This window comes from Vigna umbellata, chromosome 1 (assembly GCF_029865625.1).
Source record: "Vigna umbellata cultivar VRB3 chromosome 1, Vumbellata_1.0, whole genome shotgun sequence".
Classification (NCBI taxonomy): domain Eukaryota; kingdom Viridiplantae; phylum Streptophyta; class Magnoliopsida; order Fabales; family Fabaceae; genus Vigna; species Vigna umbellata.
The window spans coordinates 626,814-649,517 of record NC_142165.1 but is presented as its reverse complement, the minus strand read 5'-3'; the positions used below and the strand labels follow the sequence as shown (position 1 = coordinate 649,517).

The following is a 22,704-nucleotide window of genomic DNA, read 5'->3' as shown; positions in this document are numbered from 1 at the left end:
TGTTTAGTGTAGGTGGGGCTCTGCCATAAACCGTCTCAAAAGGAGTGCATTTTGCTGCTCCTTGATAGCTGGTATTATACCAGTATTCAGCCCATGCTAACACGGTGTTCCATGCCTTCGGTTGTTCTGAACAGAAACACCGTAAATAGGTCTCCAATATCCTATTCAATACCTCAGTTTGGCCATCCGTTTCCGGATGGTAGGCAGTACTCATTCTCAATTTGGTGCCCTGAATTCGAAACAGCTCCTTCCAAAAAATGCTAATGAAGAGAGGATCCCGGTCACTAACAATTGATACGGGTATCCCGTGCAATCGCACCACCTCTCTTACGAAAATTTCTGCAATTACCTTTGCTGTATAAGGATGCTTGATGGGGATAAAGTGCCCATATTTGCTCAACCTGTCCACCACCACCAGTATCGTGTCGAACCCCTGAGATTTTGGCAATTTAACCACAAAATCCATACTTACTTCTTCCCATATTGCCTTGGGGATTGGCAATGGTTGTAGAAGCCCCTGGGGAGATGATGCCATATATTTGTGTTGCTGACAGATCAAACAAGCAGCTACATAATCGGTCACCCTCTTCTTCATACCCCTCCAGTGAAAAGCCTGAGCGAGTCTCCTATATGTTCGATATACCCCTGAATGGCCCCCTATAGTCGAATCATGGAATTCTGCTAAAAGCTTGGGTATCCATTCAGACTTCTCTGAAAGCACGAGCCGTCCTTTAAAATGTAATCTCTCGTTCTCCATGGTGTAAGCGGGATGGGAGTCAGGATCTTGTTTTATCTCTTCCATTATTTTTTTCAGTCCTTCATCATTCTCTACTTCCTCCAAAAGCTCTTGAAAATCAGGCCAATATGGCCTGGATATACCTTGCAGCATCTTATCCCCTTCTCCCCCATCTTCACCTTTTCTAGATAATCCATCGGCCACTCTGTTTGAAGCTCCCGTTCTATAATAGATATCAAACTCATACCCCATGAGTTTTGCTAACCAGTTCTGCTGGTTTTGAGTGGTTATGCGTTGCTCCAACAAATGTTTCAGGCTTTTCTGGTCTGTAAATACACTGAAACGTCTTCCCAGTAAATACGGACGCCAGTGTTGAATGGCTAGCACCAGTGCCATCAACTCCTTCTCATACACCGACTTGCCCAATGAGCCTTCTGACAATGCCTTGCTGTAATAAGCTATGGGCTTCTTGTTTTGTGACAATACCGCTCCTATTCCTTTCCCGGAAGCATCACATTCCACTTGAAACGCCTGTGAAAAATCAGGCAGAGCTAGTACAGGAGCAGTAGTGACTGCCTTCTTCAATGCTTGCATGGCTGCCTCCCCCATTTCCGTCCACTCAAACTTCCCCTTTTTTAAGAGATCTGTGAGAGGTCTCGCGATCTTCCCATAATCTTTTACAAATCTTCTATAGTAACCGGTGAGTCCTAAGAAACCTCTCAGCTCTTTGATACATCTGGGCGCTGGCCAATCAGTCACCGCTGACACCTTCTCACCATCCATCTCAACTCCTTGCTTTGATATCAGATGACCCAAATAGCGAATCTGTCTCTTACCAAATTCGCATTTTTTCTTGTTTGCAAATAGCCTATGTTGCCGCAGCACCTCCATCACTTGTCTGAGGTGATCTTCATGAGCTTCCCACGATTTGCTGTACACAAGGATGTCGTCAAAAAAGACCAACACACTCTTCCTCAAGAAAGGTCTCAACAGTGAATTCATCATATCCTGGAAAGTGGCCGGAGCGTTTGTGAGGCCGAAGGGCATTACGAGGAATTCGTAATGTCCCACATGAGTCCGAAACGCTGTTTTTGGGACATCGTCTTCCTTCATCCGTATTTGATGGTACCCCGATTTAAGGTCCACCTTGGAAAAAAAATCTGCTCCATGAAGTTCATCTAATAATTCTTCAATCACGGGTATGGGGTATTTGTTTGGGATGGTAACTTTGTTTAAAGCTCTGTAATCAATACAGAAACGCCAGCTCCCATCTTTTTTTTTAACTAAAATAACCGGGCTAGAATATGGGCTGTTACTGGGCCTGATAATGCCCAAGCCCATCATCTCCTGTACCTGTTTTTCTATTTCAGCTTTCATCAGATGAGGGTATCTATACGGTCTTACGTTTACAGGTTCGGTGCCTTCTTTAAGGGTTATCTGGTGATCAACCCGCCTGACAGGAGGAAGTCCCTGCACTTCCTCGAACACTACCTCGAATTCCTGCAAAATTTCCTCTAAATTTTGTTTTTGCATGATGGTTAAGTCTTCTTCCCTTAGCTGTCCCTCTGCTGTTTCAGCTTTATACATACTCCATACCACCGCCACTGTCTCTATCTCAGCTTCCTTTTGCAACATTTCAGGGGTAATTAATTTTTTCATTAATGTGCTGTCCCCCCTTAACACCACCTCAGCATCTGCTGACCCATACTTCAATGTCATCTTCTTCCAATCCACCCTTATCTCTCCCAATTTTGCTAACCACGCCACTCCCAACACTACATCCACTCCACCTAAATCAAATATGTAGAAATCCTCTCGCACTTCCGCTCCCTCCAACGCCACCGACAGCCCTTTGCAACACCCTTGTGTCTCCTTTCTCTGGCCATCTCCCAAACATACCCGATAGGGTGGCGTCTCCTCTTTCTCTAACCTCAGTTCGTCGACCAAGTGAGCTGAGATAAAATTATGACTCGCCCCGCTGTCGATTAATACGATGATCCTCCGCTCTCGAACCCATCCAGCCATCTTCATGGTGTTGGATTGCGTCACCCCCCCGGCTGAATAGACCGACAGCTCCATGCAACACTGTTCTGCTTCTTCCATCGTCTCCGCATCTTCCTCGTCGTCATCGGCTCCCATAATCATCACCTTAAAACTCCTCTCTGCGCAGCGATGCCCGGGACTATACGGTCCGCCACAGTGAAAGCAACGGCCCTCCTCCCTCCTTTTGAGATATTCCGAATATGGCAGTGTTCGCACTCCGCGATTCGACCCGCCACCACCGGACGTACTTTCGACTTTCGAACCGGCGGTTCTGGTCGTTGCCTCTTTCTTCTGACCCATACCTCCATTGCTGCTTGTGCGTCCCTCCGATGGCCCCCGATAGATCTCCGTGCTAGCCACTGTTCCCCCACTGACAGCGTATTTTCCCCACGTTGGTCCTCCTTTACTCCCCGCGCCTCCTTTGATCACCCTCGATATCAGCCCCGATTGTTCTACGTCTCGTGCCCTCTCCATTGCGGTTAATAAATCGCGAGGGTCGTATGGTCGGACAAGATCCCTTAATTCCTCTTGGAGTCCCGCAAAGAAATACCCCAGCAACTGTTCCTCCGTCACGCCATCCGCTTGAGCCACCAGGATTTCGAACTCCCGAACATATTCCGCCACCGATTCTCGTTGTCTCACTGCCGCTAATTTTTCGAAGATCGTTCCCCGGTGTCTACCTCCAAATCTCCTGACCATCGCCTCCGTTAACGTCGCCCAGGTATGTTTCTTAACTTTCTTCCGCCAAAAACGAAACCAGTAGTTCGCTTCTCCCTCCATGCAAATGTACACCAGTTTCATCTTCTCCTTTTCAGTTACACTCTGTATTTCAAAAAACTTCTCTGCTCTCGCAATCCATCCCGTCGGATCGATCCCTTCGAAAGTGGGTAATTCCACTCTCTTCATCCAACTCTTCTGTACATCCGCCCTTTCTTCCTCCGATTCATCCTCCGATTCGTCCTCCTCCGTCTCTCGACTTCCATTAACCGAATGACTGCCCTCCGAACTCCTTCCCTGGTTCCTTCTTCTCTCATGTTTCCCCAATCGTCTTCCACGGTCGCGATTCCCGTCTCGAGCCCTTCCTCTCATCTCCTCTCGAATCTCTTCCAACATGGCTTCCATGGACTCGAACTTTCCTTCCCACCTTTCCTCCAGTGCATTCATCTTGTTCTCCATCGCGCAACTCCTCCGATCTGGATCCGGCAGGTCGGACCAAATCTGTTAGGTTCTTTTAGGCAAAGAGCCGTAACAGATAATTCTCCCTTCTCACAACACTCAAACAATAACCAAGAAATTAAATGTATGAGTATTTCATTAATTCTGTAAAGTATGTCAAACAAAATGACAAGTAAGAATCCCAAGGAAGCCTCCCTTCCTCCACTGGAAAATGTCCAGTCTAATTTCCCAAGAGTAAAATATCTCATAAAAAAAACCCCTCTCCACTTATTCTACTACTATTTATACTATCTTGCCCCTCTAACAAACTTCTAACAGACTTTCCCTCTTAACTTCCTTTCCCGCCTTTATTTCTCCTAACATACACTTTTATTCCTCTATCACATACTTAGTTGAGAAAATGGTCTAGTCATGAGTCTCAACAGTCATGCTGCACTGGCTCAGATGACAATTCGGTTTTTTCTTTATTATGGTGAATCTAAAATGAAGCTTGAACGATCAAGAAATGGGTGAGTTCTTTTCTCCAACTTTGGGATGTGGTGATAAGGCATTTACATAATCAATTATTTTGTTTAATTCTATTGAACAAGGGCAGTAAGATTGACTTGTTCCTCTAAGATGTGTATCAGTAATTTTGTGGAACAGTTTGGCAATGTATGCTGAAAATGAAAATATATTTAATGTAAAAATGTAATTTTGGCTTGTATAGATCTAATTATTATGTGATTTTTTACACTTTTATTTCTTTAAATCAGTTAATTTTTGGTCCGCAATGTTTTAAGATCAATGCATGCAAATGCCTTGCCGAATTAGTATTTAGATGTAAGATCTGGACTGGTCGATTCCACCATTTGTAGCAGTCCTGTAAAAATTATAATTTTAAAAAATTATTTAGGTTTCTCCTTAAAAATAAGAAATAAAGCATTTATGAGTTTCTTTTCGAGAAACTTACTATTTGCATATAAGTCTAAACATTACGAAATATTTTGACTTTTACGTGTTCTTTAAATATTAAAACTTACAAAATATGTTTTCAATTTTAGTATTATGTATAATTTATTTTTGTAAAGGGGCATCATTTAATAAATGGGACAATCCTTTCAAAGTCTGAGAACAGTTCTTTGCAAATTTCTTATTTTTATCTGAAAATTAAAATCAGTAGAAGAATATATATCCATAGCAAGTGTCATGATTATAAAAAGGAAGGAATACATATCCTTTTTCTTCTTGAGGGAGATGAATTAGAATTATATATTATATGACATTAAGGATAAGGATGTTGAATTCCATCCTAGGCTGTCTCACATGACAACTGTGGACTATTCTATTTCTATACCAATGTAATAATACAAAGTAAATCTTTTGAACGAAAATGGGTACATATAGCTTTTGTGTTAATAATTGTCTCTGTACATTCTTCTTCGATTGGAGGCAATGGAAATCCTCTGATCTTGAAGCATGTTCAAATTGGGAGCCAACAACCGTGTGTAGCGGTCGAAGTACAATAGCTGTTTCAGGAGAAGAGCAAATTCACGAGGAAACTTTAATCCATATGATTCGCTAACCCGAACCTGCAGAACACACATAATCAAACAACCAACATAAGAAATTCCCACAGTAGTGGAGGATCACTGTATAATGGAACATTGCAATGTAGTTTGACTTATATTAGTATGAAAATTTCTCATGTTTATCCAAAATCATATTTCAATACCATTTCTAATTGGAGACTTTTGGGTTTATGGCTTAAAAATTGAAATATTATCTGCTGCCACGTGCTGTATTAGATGGGGTTGATACCAAACTATGAGAGTACAAACTGAGCAATTTTGAAGCGTCATCTTAATTTGTAAAACTGAAAGAAAGCATTACTAATTGTTGCTTTATGAGTAGCAAAACTCCATACATGTATCAATTCAAATACCGGTAGTAAGCAATGACAATTTGAACTTTTTACGTTGACATAAAGAGTTGTCTTTGCGATCTTGTTAGTTCAATATAAAATAGCTTACCACGTCAAGAAAGAGGGCATTCATCTGCCTTTCATCGAAAACTATATTAGCTGCAACAGTGGTCGAATTTGTGGCTGTTCCACTTGTAGTAGCAACAACTATTTCAGTGTCCAACTCCTGCAGTCACATAGTGGCCACAAATGCAAAAACGTAAGCAATAACAGTAACACTCAAATGATTTCTGGGACAGGTTATATGTATATAATGTTGCTCTGATGGAAGTACTCATCTACAATAACCATCTATAATAACGTGACACTCTTTGCCTATTAGATAACTAATATAATAAGACATTTTTATATTATTTAACCCAAAACCCAAGAATTTAAGAGGCATGAATATATACCACCTAATAAATGAGATATCTTAATTTTTTTTCCTCAACTAGAATGCTAAACATTGTTTACAATCAATTGTATATTCACGCATGGATACAGATATACATACATACTTATCAAATCATTAATTTTCTCAGGACCGTGTATGCAATGCAAGGAATGATAGATTTACGGAAAACTGCCCAGGTTCTACACATTTATCACAAGTATGTCCCAACTCTCTCTCTTCCCTCACAACCCTGTCAAGTGAAACTCTAGTATATAGGATCCAAATTCATAAAGGATTCATTAAGTGAAAGCACCGATATATCCTATTTTGAGTATGTAGGAAAATCCCAAACATTGGATTTTGTGCAATTGGTCAAAGCCGAAAGACTAAAAGCATGTGTGTAAACTCTTAAACTGTAGACTTTAAGTCTGATTCAATCTCATAAAATAGACTTGTAAAATAAGATTTGCATTCACTTATATATTATAATTTTATCATATTTTTAATTGATGTAAGACCTCAAATTAGCAAAGTACATACACATTCACTTATGTAGTCACATATGGCTGACCAGTGGGTATAAGTGAGTTACAATACTTGCCTTAAGTGATGAGAATACTTTTTCCAAATCTCTGGCAAAGGCTTTTGTATCAATATCCTTGTTTGTAGCTCCCATTTCAATTAAGGCAGATGCCATGGAGTCATAATCTTCAATAGCAATTGATCCTAAGAAGACTTCCATAGCAGCCCATGTTTTAGGGGATATACGACCAACAATTCCTGCAGATAGAATTTTTTGTAGAATGTAGGTTGAAACTTGTAGCACACAAAATCCCAAATAAATGTGTGCATAACACTACTGTATACTGTGAAAATCGTAGGTTTTAGAAAGAAATGGTAACCAAGCTCATGAAAATATTAAGCAAAGTGACAATGATTAGAGTTTAGCTAAAGAATAAACTCATTGACAGGACCAAAAAACACCTTAATTCCAAATAAAATGTATAGACTATTTTGAAACTTTAGAACATTTACAGATGACAAATGTGCAACAAAAAGTTAAAACCATATCTGTAAATATGCACAAAGACAAAGCTGAAGCATACCAAAGTCAAGAAACCCAATACGCCCATCACGAAGAAGCCACAGATTTCCTGCATGTACATCTGCATGAAAAGATTCACATCCAAGCAAACTTCCAAACCTGCAACAACATTTTATACCAAGATACAGAAGGTTCATGTTAAAAGAGAAGATATAGAAATGTTAACTGAAAATTAGAATTTCAGAGTCGTACCAAACATTGAGAGCAGTTATAAGGCTGGTTTCTGGATTAGAAACTAACGAACTTATGGAGTCCAGGTCGGTAAGAGGCACTCCATACAGTCTTTGCATAGTTAAAACTTTCTTTGTACTGCAGTACTGATATACTCTGGGAGCTGTTGCATTCCCTGTTAGTCCCATTGCTTCTAAATATCTCCTGAAAGCTTCAATATTTGCAGCTTCCTTGTAAAAGTCAACTTCTTCAAGCATAGACTCACGTATATCTTTGACTATACCAACCTACTAAAAAATTGCTATCATTACAAGGAAATTCTGAGCACTCCCATTTATTTATGTTAGGTATCCTCGTATAGAAACACAAGAAAAAGGAGAATAATACTGTTTTATATATTCAGTAATTCTGAGTTCATACAATTCAGAATAAAGAGTCAAAATCAAAGGAATGTAAGTCTCTTTGCCCTTCGAAAGTTCCCAGATCATCCTTTTCTCCCCCCTACGTAATTCTTCTCTCATTCCCCTTATTCCCTCTCTCCTCTAACAAAAAGATACTCCCGTGAATTCACATCTGCCACATCAACCATTCTGTTATTTCAGAGTCACTGGCCCCCAAGTGATAGGTTTTCACTTCTTCCTCCATAAACCTGGTGGATTTTCCTAATCTGCCCTTGCACTCCTCCTTCATTCGTGTCAACACCTACCCCTCGAAAATTCACCTTGTCCTCAAGGTGAAGTACAGATTCCATCAGCTTGTGCAGAGGTTCCCATAAATTTTCACAAGCTGGAAAACTCTTCCACCTTACTAACACTTCCATGGTCTGTTCTGTTTCTCCTGACTGCTAAAGACTTCTTCTGGGTGCACTTCGAGCTCCAAGTCTTCAGTCACAAAAGGGAATAATTGCTGGACAACAACGTCATCTGCCACCGCTACAAACCTTTCCATGATCTCGTAAGGACCATAGTACCTTGGGTTGAGTTTTTGATTCACTCTCTTAGCCAATTTCTTCAACTTATAGGGTTTTATTTTCAATTATACCATATCTCCCACCTTATACTCCACCTCCCTTCTATTTTTTTGGCTTGCTATCTCATCCTATTTTGAGCTTGCACCAATTGGTCCTGCAAAAGCGCAAGCATTTCATTTCTCTCCTGTAACATTACAGCCAACTCTTCCAAAGGGGTTGCTGGTACATCACCTCTAACCACTGGAGGTGGGTCTCTCCCATATAAAGACTTGAGTGGTGTCATCTTAGTGGACTCATGATAGGTTGTACTGTACCGAAATTCAGCCCAACTGAGCCATTTAAGCCACTGCTTGGGTCTCACTCGGTCATGCACCTCAGATACGTTTCAAGACTTCACAACTTTAGTCTACCCATCTGTTTGTGGGTGATAGGCAGAACTGAACTTTAATTTGGTTCCTGCTAGCTTGAATAACTCAGTCCAGAAAGAGCTCATGAAAACCCTGTCCCTATCCGACATAATTGACTCAGAAAACCCGTGAAGCTTTATCACTTCCTTCAAGAAAAGCTCAGCAACTTCTTTGGCTGTGTAAGGGTGTGTCAGGGCAATGAAGTGGGCATATTTAGTGAAACAATCTACTATGACCAAGAAAGTATCTTTGCCACCAGATTTTGGTAACCCTCCAATAAAACCCACGGAGATATCTGTCCAAATCTGTTTTGGAACGTGTAGGGGTTGCAGCAGCCCTGCAGGGTTGAGGATTTGATACTTGTTTCTTTGACATACCTCGCATTTCTTCACATACTGTTTTATGTTCTCGCACATTCCATCCCAAAGAAAAAGGCTCGAGATCCTTTCATAAGTTCTAAAGAAACCCAAATTCCCTGCAAGGTCTTGGATTATCTGCTTCAACTTCAACCTTTCTTCCTGCTCAATTTCTGCCTCAATATCTTCTGAACTCCAAGAATTTGACCGTGTGGATGGCTGCATATTGCATTCAGAAAGGGCATCAGCTGCTCTATTTTCTTTTCCTGGTTTGTATTTAATTTCAAAGTCATACCCAAGCAACTTGGAGATCCACTTATTTTGTTCCTCCCCCATTAGCCTTTGATCCCTTAAGAATGGTTAATAAATGGACTTTAAGCTTAACTCAACCTCACAAAACCGGCTTGTAAGGTGAGGTTGGCACCCACTTATATATTATAAATTGGTCTTATCTCTAGTCGATGTAAAATTTCCAACACACACCCCTCACGCCGAGGTACATCTCGAGCGTGAGACTAGACATTAATGACTAGTCCGATAACGGCCTGATAGCGAGTGAAACAATATGCCCAACAAACAACAAATATCGCTAGGATAGGCTCTAACCATAGCTCCGATACCATGTTAAGAAGTGGACTTTAAGCCTAACTCAACCCCACAAAACTGGCTTATAAGGTGAGGTTTGCACCGATTTATATATTATAAATTGGCCTTATCTTTAGTCAATGCGAGACTTCCAACAAGAACTTCAAACTTCTTTGATCAGTATGGATTACGAAATGCCTTCCCAGTAAATAATGTCTCCATTTCTGTACAGCCATGACCACTGCCATCAATTCTTTTTCATAAACCGACTTGTTCAAGCTCCTGCAGAGAGTTTTGGCTCATGTACACCACTGGTTGTCCTCCTTTCATTAAAATTGCACCAGTGTCGTGACGTGAAGCATCAGTTTCTATCACAAAAACCTTTGTAAAATCTAGCACAACAAGCACAAGCACTTGTGTCATTGTTGTCTTCCGCTGATCTAAAGCTTTTTGAGTTGGTGCATCCCATTGAGTCAAAGGCCACGCTATCTTTCCATACTCCTCAACAAACTTTCTATAATATCCTATGAGGCCGAGGAAACCTCTCAATCCTCTCACATCTTTAGGAATTGGCCAATCTACCATAGCCATTATCTTGTTAGGATCAGCAACCAGTCCTTGGCCTGACACAATATGGCCTAAATACTCAATACTCCTCCTTTCAAAAGAGCATTTCTTTTTGTTCACCACAGACTGTGTTGCCTTGGTGCATCCAGCACCTGTCAGACATGCTCATGATGACAATCTACACTCTTGCTAAAATAAGGATGTCATAAAAAGAACTAAAGGAAAACTTTCTCCAATAGGGGTGAAGTACCTAATTCATGAGAGCTTGAAATGTAGAGGGTGCATTAGTAAGTCTGAATGGCATTACTAAGAACTCATAGTGACCCTCATGCATCCTGAAAGCAGTTTTGGCTATATCTTCTTCCCTCATTCATACTTGACAATACACTGATTTCAGAGTTAACTTAGTCTGAGCTCCACCCAGTTCATCCAACAACTCATCTATGATAGGTATGGGGAACTTGTCTGGTAATGTGAGCTTGTTTAAGGCCCTGTAGTCGACACAAACCCTCCATCCTCCATCTTTCTTCTTAACTAAAATAATTGGACTACTATAAGGGTTGGAGTTGGGTCTTATGATGCCTGCCACAAACTTTTCAATCTCAGTCTTTTGATAATAAGAATACCTATACGGCCTAATATTTGGAAAAATGGTGTTTTCCTTAAGATATATGGCATGGTCACAGTCCCTTTTTGGAGGCAATTCAATAGGGTCTCAATATAGATCTTCATAAGTTACTAGAACCTTTGCTAAGGTCGAGCTAATAGGACCTTTGCTCCTTGTATTTGTCATCATATTGGTTGGACAACATAGCACATACCCTTCTTCCTGATTGGTAAGAGCCTTCACCATCGCCTTCCATGATGCTTGAGATTTGCATAAAGAAGGACCACCTCGTATGCTTGTCTTCTCACGTTAAATCTCCAAGTAAGAATTAAGTTTCTAAAATTCTCTGACATTCCCTAGGCTAGCCAACCAATCCATTCCTAACACCAAATTTGTCCCTCCTAACTCCATAATAAAAAAATGTTGCACAATAGGAATGCCTTGCACTACAACTGCTTAGTGCTTGCATATGCCCCAATTCCTCACTTTGGCACCCGTTCCTACTCCCACCTCATAGACCTTTGTGTTATTCACTTTCAAGTTGAGCTGCTAGACTAATTTCATGAAAATGAAGTTAGTCGAATCGAAGCACTATAATGCATCAATATTAGCACCTCCTTGCCCATAATCATTCCCACCACCAAATCCTTATTTGCTTTTTAGAGAAATCTACAATACTCTGTTGGCCAGAGGTACTCCCTAATCCTCGTCATTATCACTAATTTCTGATTCTTCACCTTGGGATCCTTCAATTAATACAAATTGAAAGTGTTTCAATTTGCAAATATGATCACGACCTCAGGTTTCACCACACTTAAAGCAGAGCCCCTTTTGACTTCTTTCTCTCAATTCGGCTTGAGAAAGTTTTCCTCCAGTCAAAGATTTCTTCTCCCCATGATCTACCTCATGCAACTTGCTACTCATTCCTTCCTTATTTCCTCTTCTCTCCCACCTAGTGGACCCCCGAATATGTATGCCTATTGTCTTCTCCAGGGATTTCTTTTCGTAATTCATGAGTCTCGCTTTGCGCAAAATGATATTATTATGTTTCAGTAGCAAGCCCTATCCATGAGCTCCTCAAGAGACCCTATCATATACAGTTTCAATTCGTCTTGAATCTCTTCCTTCAAGCCATTGAAGAAGATTCCCTTCAGCATGATTCTCTCTTTTCTCCAACAGTGCGGATTCACATTCAAATTGCTCCCTATATTTCATCACAAAGCTGGTCTGTTGCAGACTCAACAATAGACCAAAGGGATTGTGTACCAGCCCTGGTTGAATGCGTTGAATCAATGCACCTTTAAACTCCTCCCAACTAGTCATTTGACTTGCTATGTCCATCATTGATACCAATGCTATCACTACAACGTCCAATTTTTCATCATCTTCTACCAAATTGAGTTTGAAATACCTTTCCGCCCTTACTATCCAACCATAAGCATTATCTCCTTGAAATATTGGGATCTGAAGTTTTCACCCTCTGAAATCATGTGACGACTCACGGCTACTAGTTTGTGTCGTGTGGCTAGCATCGTCTTCACTCTCGAGTTCGCCATCATTGGCATTGGATGTCACCTCCCTTCTCCTCAAACAATGCTTGCGAGGCCGCCCCTTCATGACCTACTGCGAGAGATGATAAGATTTTTCAACTCCGCTAGTTGTTGCTCAAGCCCTTCTATGCATTGCTCTATTGCTAGACGAGTTATTACCATACACTCCCAGAAGAGAGTGGTCTGATACCAATTGTTAGGTATCCTCGTACAAGAAACAAGAGAATAATATTGTTTTATATATTGAGTAATTATGAGTTCATACAATTCAGAATAAAGAGCAAAAAATCAGAGAGAATGTAAGTTTGTCTACCCTCCGAAAGTTCCCAAATCCTCCTTTTCTCCCCCTATACATAATTCTTCTCACTCCTTTTATTCCCTCTCTCCTCTAATGAAAAGCTACTCCCATGATTTCACACCTGCCACATCAGCCATTCTGTTATTTCAGAGTCAAGGATGTGTCCTTGTGGGCCCCCAAGTGATAGGTTTCCACTTTGTCCTCTCATAAACCTGGTGGATTTTCCTACTCTTCCCTTGCACTCCTTCTCCTTCATTCGTATCAATTTGCAATCAAGAAAATAACAATAGAGGATTGAGAAAAAAGGTTATAAATATCCCTTCTATGTAACAAACTAGAAAGAAAAATGATTTTAGTAGAATGGATAAGAATAAAGGAGGATATAGGCAGCATAGTTAAGAATTTTACTCTGTGTACCAGAGAAGATGCCTGTGAAGAAAAACATTACTTTTCATGTTACAGCAAAAATATCCATGTAGAGGTAAAACGTTCCCATATTACTTACAAGAGATGTTCGACTTATTTCAGGACTCAAGAACTCCAATATTCGAGCAACAACATAAACAAAATTAAGATCTGCCACTAATATGTCTTCTATTCCTGGTTTTAAGACCTTTATAACCACATCCTCTTGGGACCCTTTTAGCCTTGCGCCATGAACCTAGATGTAAAATATTGCATTAGCAGCCACATAGTAATCCTAATAAAAGTTTTTGAAAGAGAAATATATGTGCACAAGATATACCTGTGCTATAGAAGCAGAAGCAATGGGTGTTGGGTCAATGTATTCATAAACACTTTCCAATGGTTTTCCTAGCTCCTTACGCAATATAGATTCAATGTCCTCAAAAGGAACAGGAGGAGCTCTATCAAAACAATTTTGGAATTCTTGTACATACTCAGGTGGAAACAGGGTTGGAGCAGATGCTATGAACTACCATAGAGAATCAAATATAACCATCAGTACGAAGTTGCATTGCATGTCATAAAGAAGATCAACTACCAAATTAGAACTAACCTTAGTATTGAGAAAATGATCATATCACATGGCTATAAATTATAAATTTTATCTGCAACTAGCACTATTCTTAAAGTAAAGTTAATTAAAATATTAAATACTGATGATATAGCCATTTTAGACTGAACACAAGTATAATCGTTTTGTACTCAATATTATGAAATATAAACTGGGAGGAGGAGGAATAAGTTGGGGAATTCTCTCATACCTGACCCAATTTGATATAGGTTGCGCCCATGCGCTCAAACAACCGCCTCAAATAAAAGGGTGTGAGTAAACCAAGCTGCATTTCAGTCTGTAATCCAGCAGATGTATTTGTCGACTACAAATGATGCAAGAGTTAATAACTCTGTCCCAAATTTTGATAACAAAATATTAAGATAGAAATAGAGGAATATTAACTATTTTCATAAGGAAACAAGACAACAAGAGCAGGTTCTTAATTTGAAAAAGAAAAAAAAATGTTGGCAATTTATACAACAGTAACATATCTCAGAGCTCATCTTACACCTTCATAATAAAATTATATTTCCAACATTTATGACTAGAAGAAATATCCTCCTTTACTTTTCAACAAGTGTGGACGGAGGTGGTAACTTAAGTAAAATCAATTCCATAGTCAATACCAAATCAATAAATGGACTTGACCAGCTTTAAAGAACAAAAACCCATTTTCCCACTAAAATAAGTTTATGCAATGCAAGAGATGAATTTGAAGAAGTTATATCATATTACCTGATCTAAAAGCTGGTTTAAACTAATACACAATCTAATTTTAGTTTATGGAGGATTATTTTTTTCATTTTTCCATCTTAGTTTCTTTTCCTATAAGTGCTTCGGAAGAGCTTTTCCAAATAGACCCATAAAGTATTTCAATGAGCTTCTCTGCTAAACTCATCAGGATAATCTTTGATTGAATTATGCACTTACGACAAGCTCTTCTCGAACTAAGCTGTCTACCAAACCCTGTGATAAAGTGTTATGGTTACCTTAGAGATATCAGTTAACCACTCCTGACCAACGCCAATGAAGGCCTGAACCCCTTGAGCCAACCTAAGGACACCCCTCGGACCGGTGTTTAAGGATGTCTCCACAATGTCCTCCACCAGCTTCGGCAGCTTCTCCATGCTATCTGACGCAACAAAAACACCCAACTCGTTCAATTTGAAAAGCGAGAGAGCGTGTAGAAGTAAAGTGAAGAAAAACGGAACCTTGAAAACGACGAGAGGAGAAAAGGTCTCGCGCTTGTGCATAGCGAGCGAAGACAGTGAACCCCTTCTTCGACTTGGAGCGAAGAACGTTGAATTTCGCGAAGGAAGGAGGAGATTGAAGGAAGCGAAGGTGGTGACAGTTGTGATGGTGGTGGAAGAGCGGTAAGCCACCGCTTCTCAACCCCGAAACCGCCATGACGATGGATGTTGAGAAAAGGAACAAATTTTATTAATTTTTTTGTTGGTCGATGGAATTTTCCTGTGGTAGTTATAAGAAATGATTGTGTTCGCTAGTGTTACGATCATGACGTGGATGGTTTAACGAGTATACATTTTTAACAATTGAATTCAATTTTTCTATATACGAAAATTTTCCACCAAAAGAAAATACCAGTTTTATAGAATAGATATTTTACTCGAATTGTTAGCTCTCACAAAGAAGTTTCAATTAATGAATAGGAAAATGACACTTGAACAACCATTTTTGACAACATTTAGACACGCGCACATGTGTCAAAATCTGAGTGGTCCAGTTGGAAAAATTAAATGAAAATGGACCACTCAGATTTTGACACGTGTGCGCGTGTCTAAATGTTGTCAAAAATGGTTGTTCAAGTATCATTTTCCTAATGAATATAAGAAAAAATTGACATGCTCTAAGTGTCACGTCCCATTAATGTATGTGCTGAGTCACCACTGTGCTGCCATAAATGCGCCCACGCCCCACGTGCAGTGTCATTAAAACGCACTCACATTCCCTGACCCCTCTCTGCCATGTGTCAAATTAGAAGGTTCTGAATTTAATTTGGAAGCCAGGTGTCATTGCAGGAGGGATCGTCCGTTTGACTTGGGAAGAAAAATTAAGTTTTCTGAAACACTCTTCCCTTTCCCTGCGTGCACCTTCATCTTCCTCAGAAAAATCCAAACCTCCATTTTCTCCTCCTTCTCTCCAGAACCCCTCCTCTTCTCTCTTCTGTAACTCACCATTCTCTACTCCGTTCACGTTTCAGCACCATGAGAACGACCACTGCGACGTGAGCTTCATTTTGGACCGAACCACTTCCAGTTCTGGTAAGTTTCCTTGGGCGATCGTTTCTGGATTTACTACAAAACCTGATCCAGCTGCATGCACGGGTGTAAACTCAGTTCTTCCGTTTTCTTTTTGTTAATTTTTAGTTGAAGAGTTTAAGAGGAACCTTGAGAATAGAAAGCCACCTTTGGACGAGTAGAAACAACTCACTTTTAGAACGCACACTGCTAAATCCGGGTAAGGGAAGCTTATTAGATTTAATTCATGTGATGTCTGTACTGCATGCGCGTTATGTGATGCTTGAAAATATGATTTCTGATATTTGACTTTTGAGTATATGAATATGATTCTGAGATGTTATATGAAAGTGTGGCATGTATGTACTGGGAATTATATGCTTGTGTGTATGAATGTTCTGTAAATTTGTATGCAGTATGATTTTGATATTTGATGTAGGTATATGATTTTGATTCAAAGCTTGAGAAGTATAGAATATACTGTGATATGATTAATTGAATGAATGTAAGTTATACTGGAAAATGAGTTACTGGAAGAGAAAATTTTAATATGAGAAGTATATGAAAATGAACGTTCGTTATCGATACGGTCATTGACCGTACGGTATTCATAGTAAAATTCTTTGAAGTAGTCGTACCCTTTCATTTGGAAAGGATTCCCTTTTTGAGGACGAACGCCCTCTTATATAGCTTTACGTTGTGCTTTCGGCCAAACGTAAACATCATGAGTGCTGTGTAGGAATTGAGAAGCCTGATAATATCCCTTTGAACTCTTAGTCAAATTATTAAAACAGAGACTTTAAATATCTCATCTTATATAAATCCCAATTTTATATGAGTTTGAATTCAGCTAAGAGTCTCGACCTAAAAACGTACGTCCTAAGTGTCGCTCGGTAAGTTCGAATACAGGTGTGAATTAAGTAAATCAATGGAGAGTCTTGGTCCTATTGAGAATACCAGTCTAAGCGAAGAACCCAAAATTTTAACTGATATAGATAAAAAAATTCAGAGGTGGGATGATCGTCATAATTCTAGTTATAATTATTTTGATTATTTAGTAGGTGCTGATAACATACAGGATTTCCTATCTGATAAAACTTTTTTAGTTAGGGATAATAAGAGGAACAGTTATTCCATATATTTAGATATTGAAAAGAAAACTTTGGAGATTAACCACAATCATTCTTTTCTAAGTGAACAAGAAAATTTTTTTACGCTCGTCCTAAAAATGTAAATGATAAGTAGCACTCGGTCTGATACCGAACGCTCGTCCAAATATGTATGTGGAAAAAGAACGCTCGGTCATATACCGAACGTTCGTTTCTTCTTTAATTATCAACGAACGGTAATAGCGTTCGTCCTGAATTCTCCTAGCATTCGTCCTAAAATCTAAATAGCGTTCGTCAAATAATCCTAGTAAAGTTCGTCCAAGATTTCAGTGACGTTCGTCCAAAAGTTTCATTTTAACGCTCGGTCATTGACTGGCGGTTGACTCTTGAATTAAATCGTTTCGGATTCTTTATCTAAACAATTTGTGATATATCTATCCATTTGATTCGTTCCAGAGTTATTGAATTTAAATTATTCTAAGTATTATTCGGGTCGTACTAAAGTCATTTCATTTAACTGATTCAAAGGAGTCTTTCTCGGTCTCGCTCTCGACGTTCGTCCTCGTTATGAAGGGGAGTGAACGTTCGTCTTTTTATGCAAGTGGAACATAGAATGAAAATGTATTTAAGAGGAAGAATTAAGATGTGCGAACACCATGAGAAATGAAATTGTGATTGTTGGTTTTGAACGAGCGTTCCAGGGAGGAACGACTCTTGGTTGGAAATTGAGATTTGTAAGTATGAACGTGGTAAGCTTAGATGGTGGTTCATCCTGATATTCCGTGAGTGCTCGTTCTCAAGTAGAGAGGAGTATGTCATGCGTGGGAATGGCAGGAGGTCTAGTCCATAACTGTAACTTGGACAGAACAGACTAACCTCAGGTGGCTACTGATGAGCATTCCAGTTACCCCACCTGAGTGCACGGACGCCTTAGCTACACAGGATTCATACAGTCCGGACGGTCGGTCTAGTATCAGGATTTTGGATGAAATTTATGTATGAATTGAATGTAGATGTTGTGAATGTACTTTCTGAATTTGATAAGTATGAAATATCTGTTTGACTTGAATTAAATTCAATAAGCTTACCCTTGCACTTTCCATTGTGTTGTCTGTATATGTATATCCGTCATGTCCTTGCAATGATCATCCGTGTGGATGTGAGCAGATGGAGATGCTTCCCTGGAGCAAGCGCTTGAAGAAGACATCTTAATTGAAGAAAATCTAGTAGACGTGGAAGTGAAGGCCGAACAGTAAAGGCGTTCGGTTATTTTAGTTAGTGTAGTTAGGATAGCGAGCGGCTGTGAGCGAGCGCTCTTCTTCTGATTGTAAATATTAGGACGTTCGGTCATTGTTTTGTAAACCGTTCGTCCTTATGCTTTTGTGAACGTTCGTTATTGTGTGTGTATATGTAAGGCCGTTCGGCCATTTTTGCACACTGCTCCCTTTATAAATTAAAACTGTTTTATCATATTAATACATGTTAATATTCTATTATATAGTTGCTGACTGTATAATTTTGGGATGTTACAGTAAGTAAAGTTGAAATGTTGAAAGATATAATTAATATGAATTTAACTTTTTCGTTATCAATTTATTTTTTTCTTAAATAACCTTTTAATATTTATATATAGTTTGTGGATTTTGTTTATGTTTTCTAATATGAAATGTTCTTTTATTTTTTATTTTGTTTAATTGTTAACCTATGTTAATTGATGAGGTGCCTCATGAGTCGCACCACCAAATATTATTAACATGTGAAAAAAAATTAAATAAGGTTTTCACCCTAAATAAATTTGTAGATTTTGTTTTTTATTCCAATTTTTCATCTTTAAATTTTTGTAATACCTTTTTGTATTTATATTCTTTAATTTAAGTTTTTAATTGAATCACATAAAGGAAAAATAAAAATTTAAAAATAAGGTTATTTAAAGGCTTAAATGTTTACTTTGTCCCCATGTTAAGAGCTGATTTTCACTTTAGTACTCGGTTTTAAAAATGAAGACATTGGGTTTCTATGTTATGAAAATTATATGACTTCAGCCCTATCCATTAAGTTGGTAGAAATGGCGTTAAATGTTAATTGATGTGACAAATTACTTATCCAGCGTGACAAAAGCACATTTTTTTAGCAATGACAAATATCAAAATATCCTTTAATTTTGATGGTTTACTTTTTAGCAACCACAAAGAAGTGATATGTCCCCTCTGTGCGATTTCTATAGGGCCAGTTTGAAGAAATAAGATGTATGGCACTTCTCATCATTCATGGTGACTTGAAGGGTAAAGGGAGGCCATTTGGTGTCAAGCCACAAGTGGTGTATAAAGGGGTATAAAACCATTCAACCTCTTCTGGATTACGGGTTCAGACAGGGCTAGATAAGAGAAACTGGTGCATAAAGATTTTAGCAGCAAACATATGGTTGAGGCATCTCGGATCTTTTTGCAGAATTTTCTTATTATACTTACTTGGAAGCTCATATACAAAAACTTTCAACCTTCCCACTAGATCATCTTCCAACGCTACCGGAAATAGTATTTTACAGTCGCACAAAGTGTCGTTAGGGATTCCGGTAAGCGTTCGCGACGGCATGAATCAGTATCACCGTCCTCAAAGGCCGGCGCAGCAACAACAACCGTAGCCGGTTCCGTTGAAGAACCAGAATATTCAATTCCGACGCCACAGTTCACCGTTGGAATCAGATTCGGACGTGAGCTTCGAGCGACAGATTTCCCCCGGAGAGTTTCGAGCGAAAGAGACTATGGGTGATGAGTTCGAACATAGGGAAAGGAAGCGAAGGAAGACAGAGGGCGAAGGGTTGGGAAGTGCGGTGAGGGAACTGACGTAGGCGATTCTGAAATTTCGCGAGGCGTATGAACACACAAAGAGCTCGAAGCTACAACAGGTGGTGGAGATGGAGAAGAGAGGATGAAGTTCGTGAAAGATTTGGTGATGCAGAGGATGCAGTTTTTCATGAAGACACAATTGTAGATTTCACAACTCAAGCTCGGAAGAAAATCCCCAATTTATGACCTAAATTTCCTAATGTTTTTATTCCCACGATTAAAAACCTTAATTATTTAATTTTCCCAATTTAAAAACACGTAATATAATTTATTGGCTGCCACGTCAACTAATTTAGTCCAACTCATTGCCACGATGACATTTTTTGCACACCTCACATCCATAATCAATTCACCATTATTAATTTTAACGTAGTTAAATGGATATGACTGAAGTCATACAATTTTTATAACATAGAGACCCAATGTCTTCATTTTTAAAACCGGGTACTAAACTGAAAATCAGGTCTTAATATGGGAACGAAGTAAGCATTTAAGCCTTATTTAAATTATGTATGAGTGAAAAAGACATAAAAATGAATAAAATATATAAAATAAACATTCGTACACCTTTAGTTTAGTGTAATAAAAAATGTATCATTTTAATATAAGTTTAAGTTTGTAACATCTAATAATATAATACTACTAAATAAAATTAATGTAGCTTATAATTCATAACTAAACAGAGACACATATAATTATATTTTTATAATTATTCAGAATAATCATATTAGCACATAAGAGATTCAACGTTAACAACTTCAGTGAATTAAATGTTGATCATCACGCTACAAAGTTTTCAATAGACAAAAGTTAAATCTAACTCTTACGGTCTTATATCGATACAATTGCATCAACATTTTCCTCTTAAGATAATCTCATACTTATTTCTTTATTTGCTCACACCAATAAATATGGTTATTGCAAAAGAAAAACAATAAAAACACAATGCACAAGCACAAAAGATGGTAAGTTGGTTTACAAAAGAAATAAGCACATAACAGTTAATTTAATGTACAATTAAAAAGTTTCTAGACTCAATTATCCTAATACATGCATTTAATGTCATAATCATTGGAGATATGCACTTGTGGTGACATTTACTACTCTGCAAAGTCAATGTCAATGAGTTTCACTCTATCACTCACAAGATTAATCCCCTTCTAATTTGAGGTCATTATCTTACCTTCAAACTAGAACTATTACTATCACCACATAACTCATTTTATGTACATAAGTGTGAATGGTTATTAGAGTATCAGGATGTCTCCTTACTTGAATCCTTAAATCAATGCATACACTAAAGGAACACCACCATAGAATATCCCCACGAGATTTCCAAAACTACGCCAAACACATACCAAATAATCACCCATATTTGTATTTATCCATACTAGGTGATATCATGTTTATGGTCAATTACAACCAATATATATTTTCATACATATCACATCAATTAGCAAGTCCATCATCGTCATAGTTTTATACATCAATACAAACATGAATATTCATTAATAATTTCATAAACAACCATATATCAAAGATTTAAACCACCAAAACTATAAACAGCGTATCAAAACACACAACAGAATTGGAGCTCAATGGCAAAGAAGGCCACTCAGCATTGTGCTTCTAGTGGGTTTAGAGCCCAATGACAAGAACTGGTGCTTAGTGCCATAAAGTTAGTGGCTCCGTATAAGTGGTGCTAATGGTAAGGTTTAATGCTCAACGATTTGGAACGAAAATGCTCCCTGACTTGGAAAATGAAGTTGGCGCTTAGCACCACCAGTTGCCGCTCAACATCATCTTAGCAACCAAAACTAAATGGGAAGGTTTTAGCTTGATTCATTGAGTCTAATTGGTACCTTTTTCATTTCTTCCTTAGTTCATATAGATTTTAAATATTTCCTATGTGGTACCAATGAGGCCAATATAATATTAACACAGAAATTCAATATAAATAAATATACAGTAAGCATTAACAGTATTCACACAGAATTTCAAGATATGAATAGTAATAAAACAATACTAAATCAGAATATAAAAGCTTAGAAAGGTTAGCTCCCCTACCTCTATTCCAGACTTCTCTTGCTCCGAATTGGTTTCCCCGAAAACTCTTCAGAACCTCTACTCTAAAATTTCTTCCTACTCCAAAAACTTCCTAATTTCTTCTTTTCTCATAATTCTCTCTACTTCTTGGTGCAAAAACTCCATTCCTCTGATTTCTGTTTATAGGCCAAAATTTTGGCACTATTTGTTTTTTTTTACTATTCCTTATTTTATTAAAAATATTATTTTAATTCAAATTCTATATGATCCTCTTTGCACCAACGTGGCTTTCTTATCACTTTGGCACTATTTTTTTTTTTTACTATTCACTATTCACTATTCATTTTTTACTATTCAATTTTCTTAAAAAAAATCCTAAATAAGTTATCAAAAATTTGAACCTCTCCTTCTAGAATTACTATAATTTTATATCCAAAATTTACATTTTTCTATCCATTAAAATTATTACTAATAAAATGCTAAAATTTACTATTATAAATATTTTTCATGGATCTTA

General features: G+C 38.3%; 1 protein-coding gene across 1 annotated transcript; it reads right to left on the bottom strand.

Moving 5' to 3' along the window:
- Nucleotides 1-5,147: 5,147 nt before the first annotated feature.
- On the bottom strand, nt 5,148-15,388 carry LOC124841404 (putative aarF domain-containing protein kinase At5g05200, chloroplastic). The gene is made up of 10 exons (XM_047317669.2): nt 15,140-15,388; nt 14,918-15,060; nt 14,137-14,250; nt 13,656-13,844; nt 13,416-13,571; nt 7,592-7,857; nt 7,401-7,498; nt 6,896-7,074; nt 5,968-6,084; nt 5,148-5,526 (listed from the first exon to the last, which is right to left on the bottom strand). The coding sequence occupies exons 1-10, from the start codon at nt 15,333-15,335 to the stop codon at nt 5,350-5,352; spliced, it is 1,635 nt and encodes a 544-aa protein (XP_047173625.2). The 5' UTR covers nt 15,336-15,388; the 3' UTR covers nt 5,148-5,349.
- Between the last annotated feature and the right edge of the window lie 7,316 nt (nt 15,389-22,704).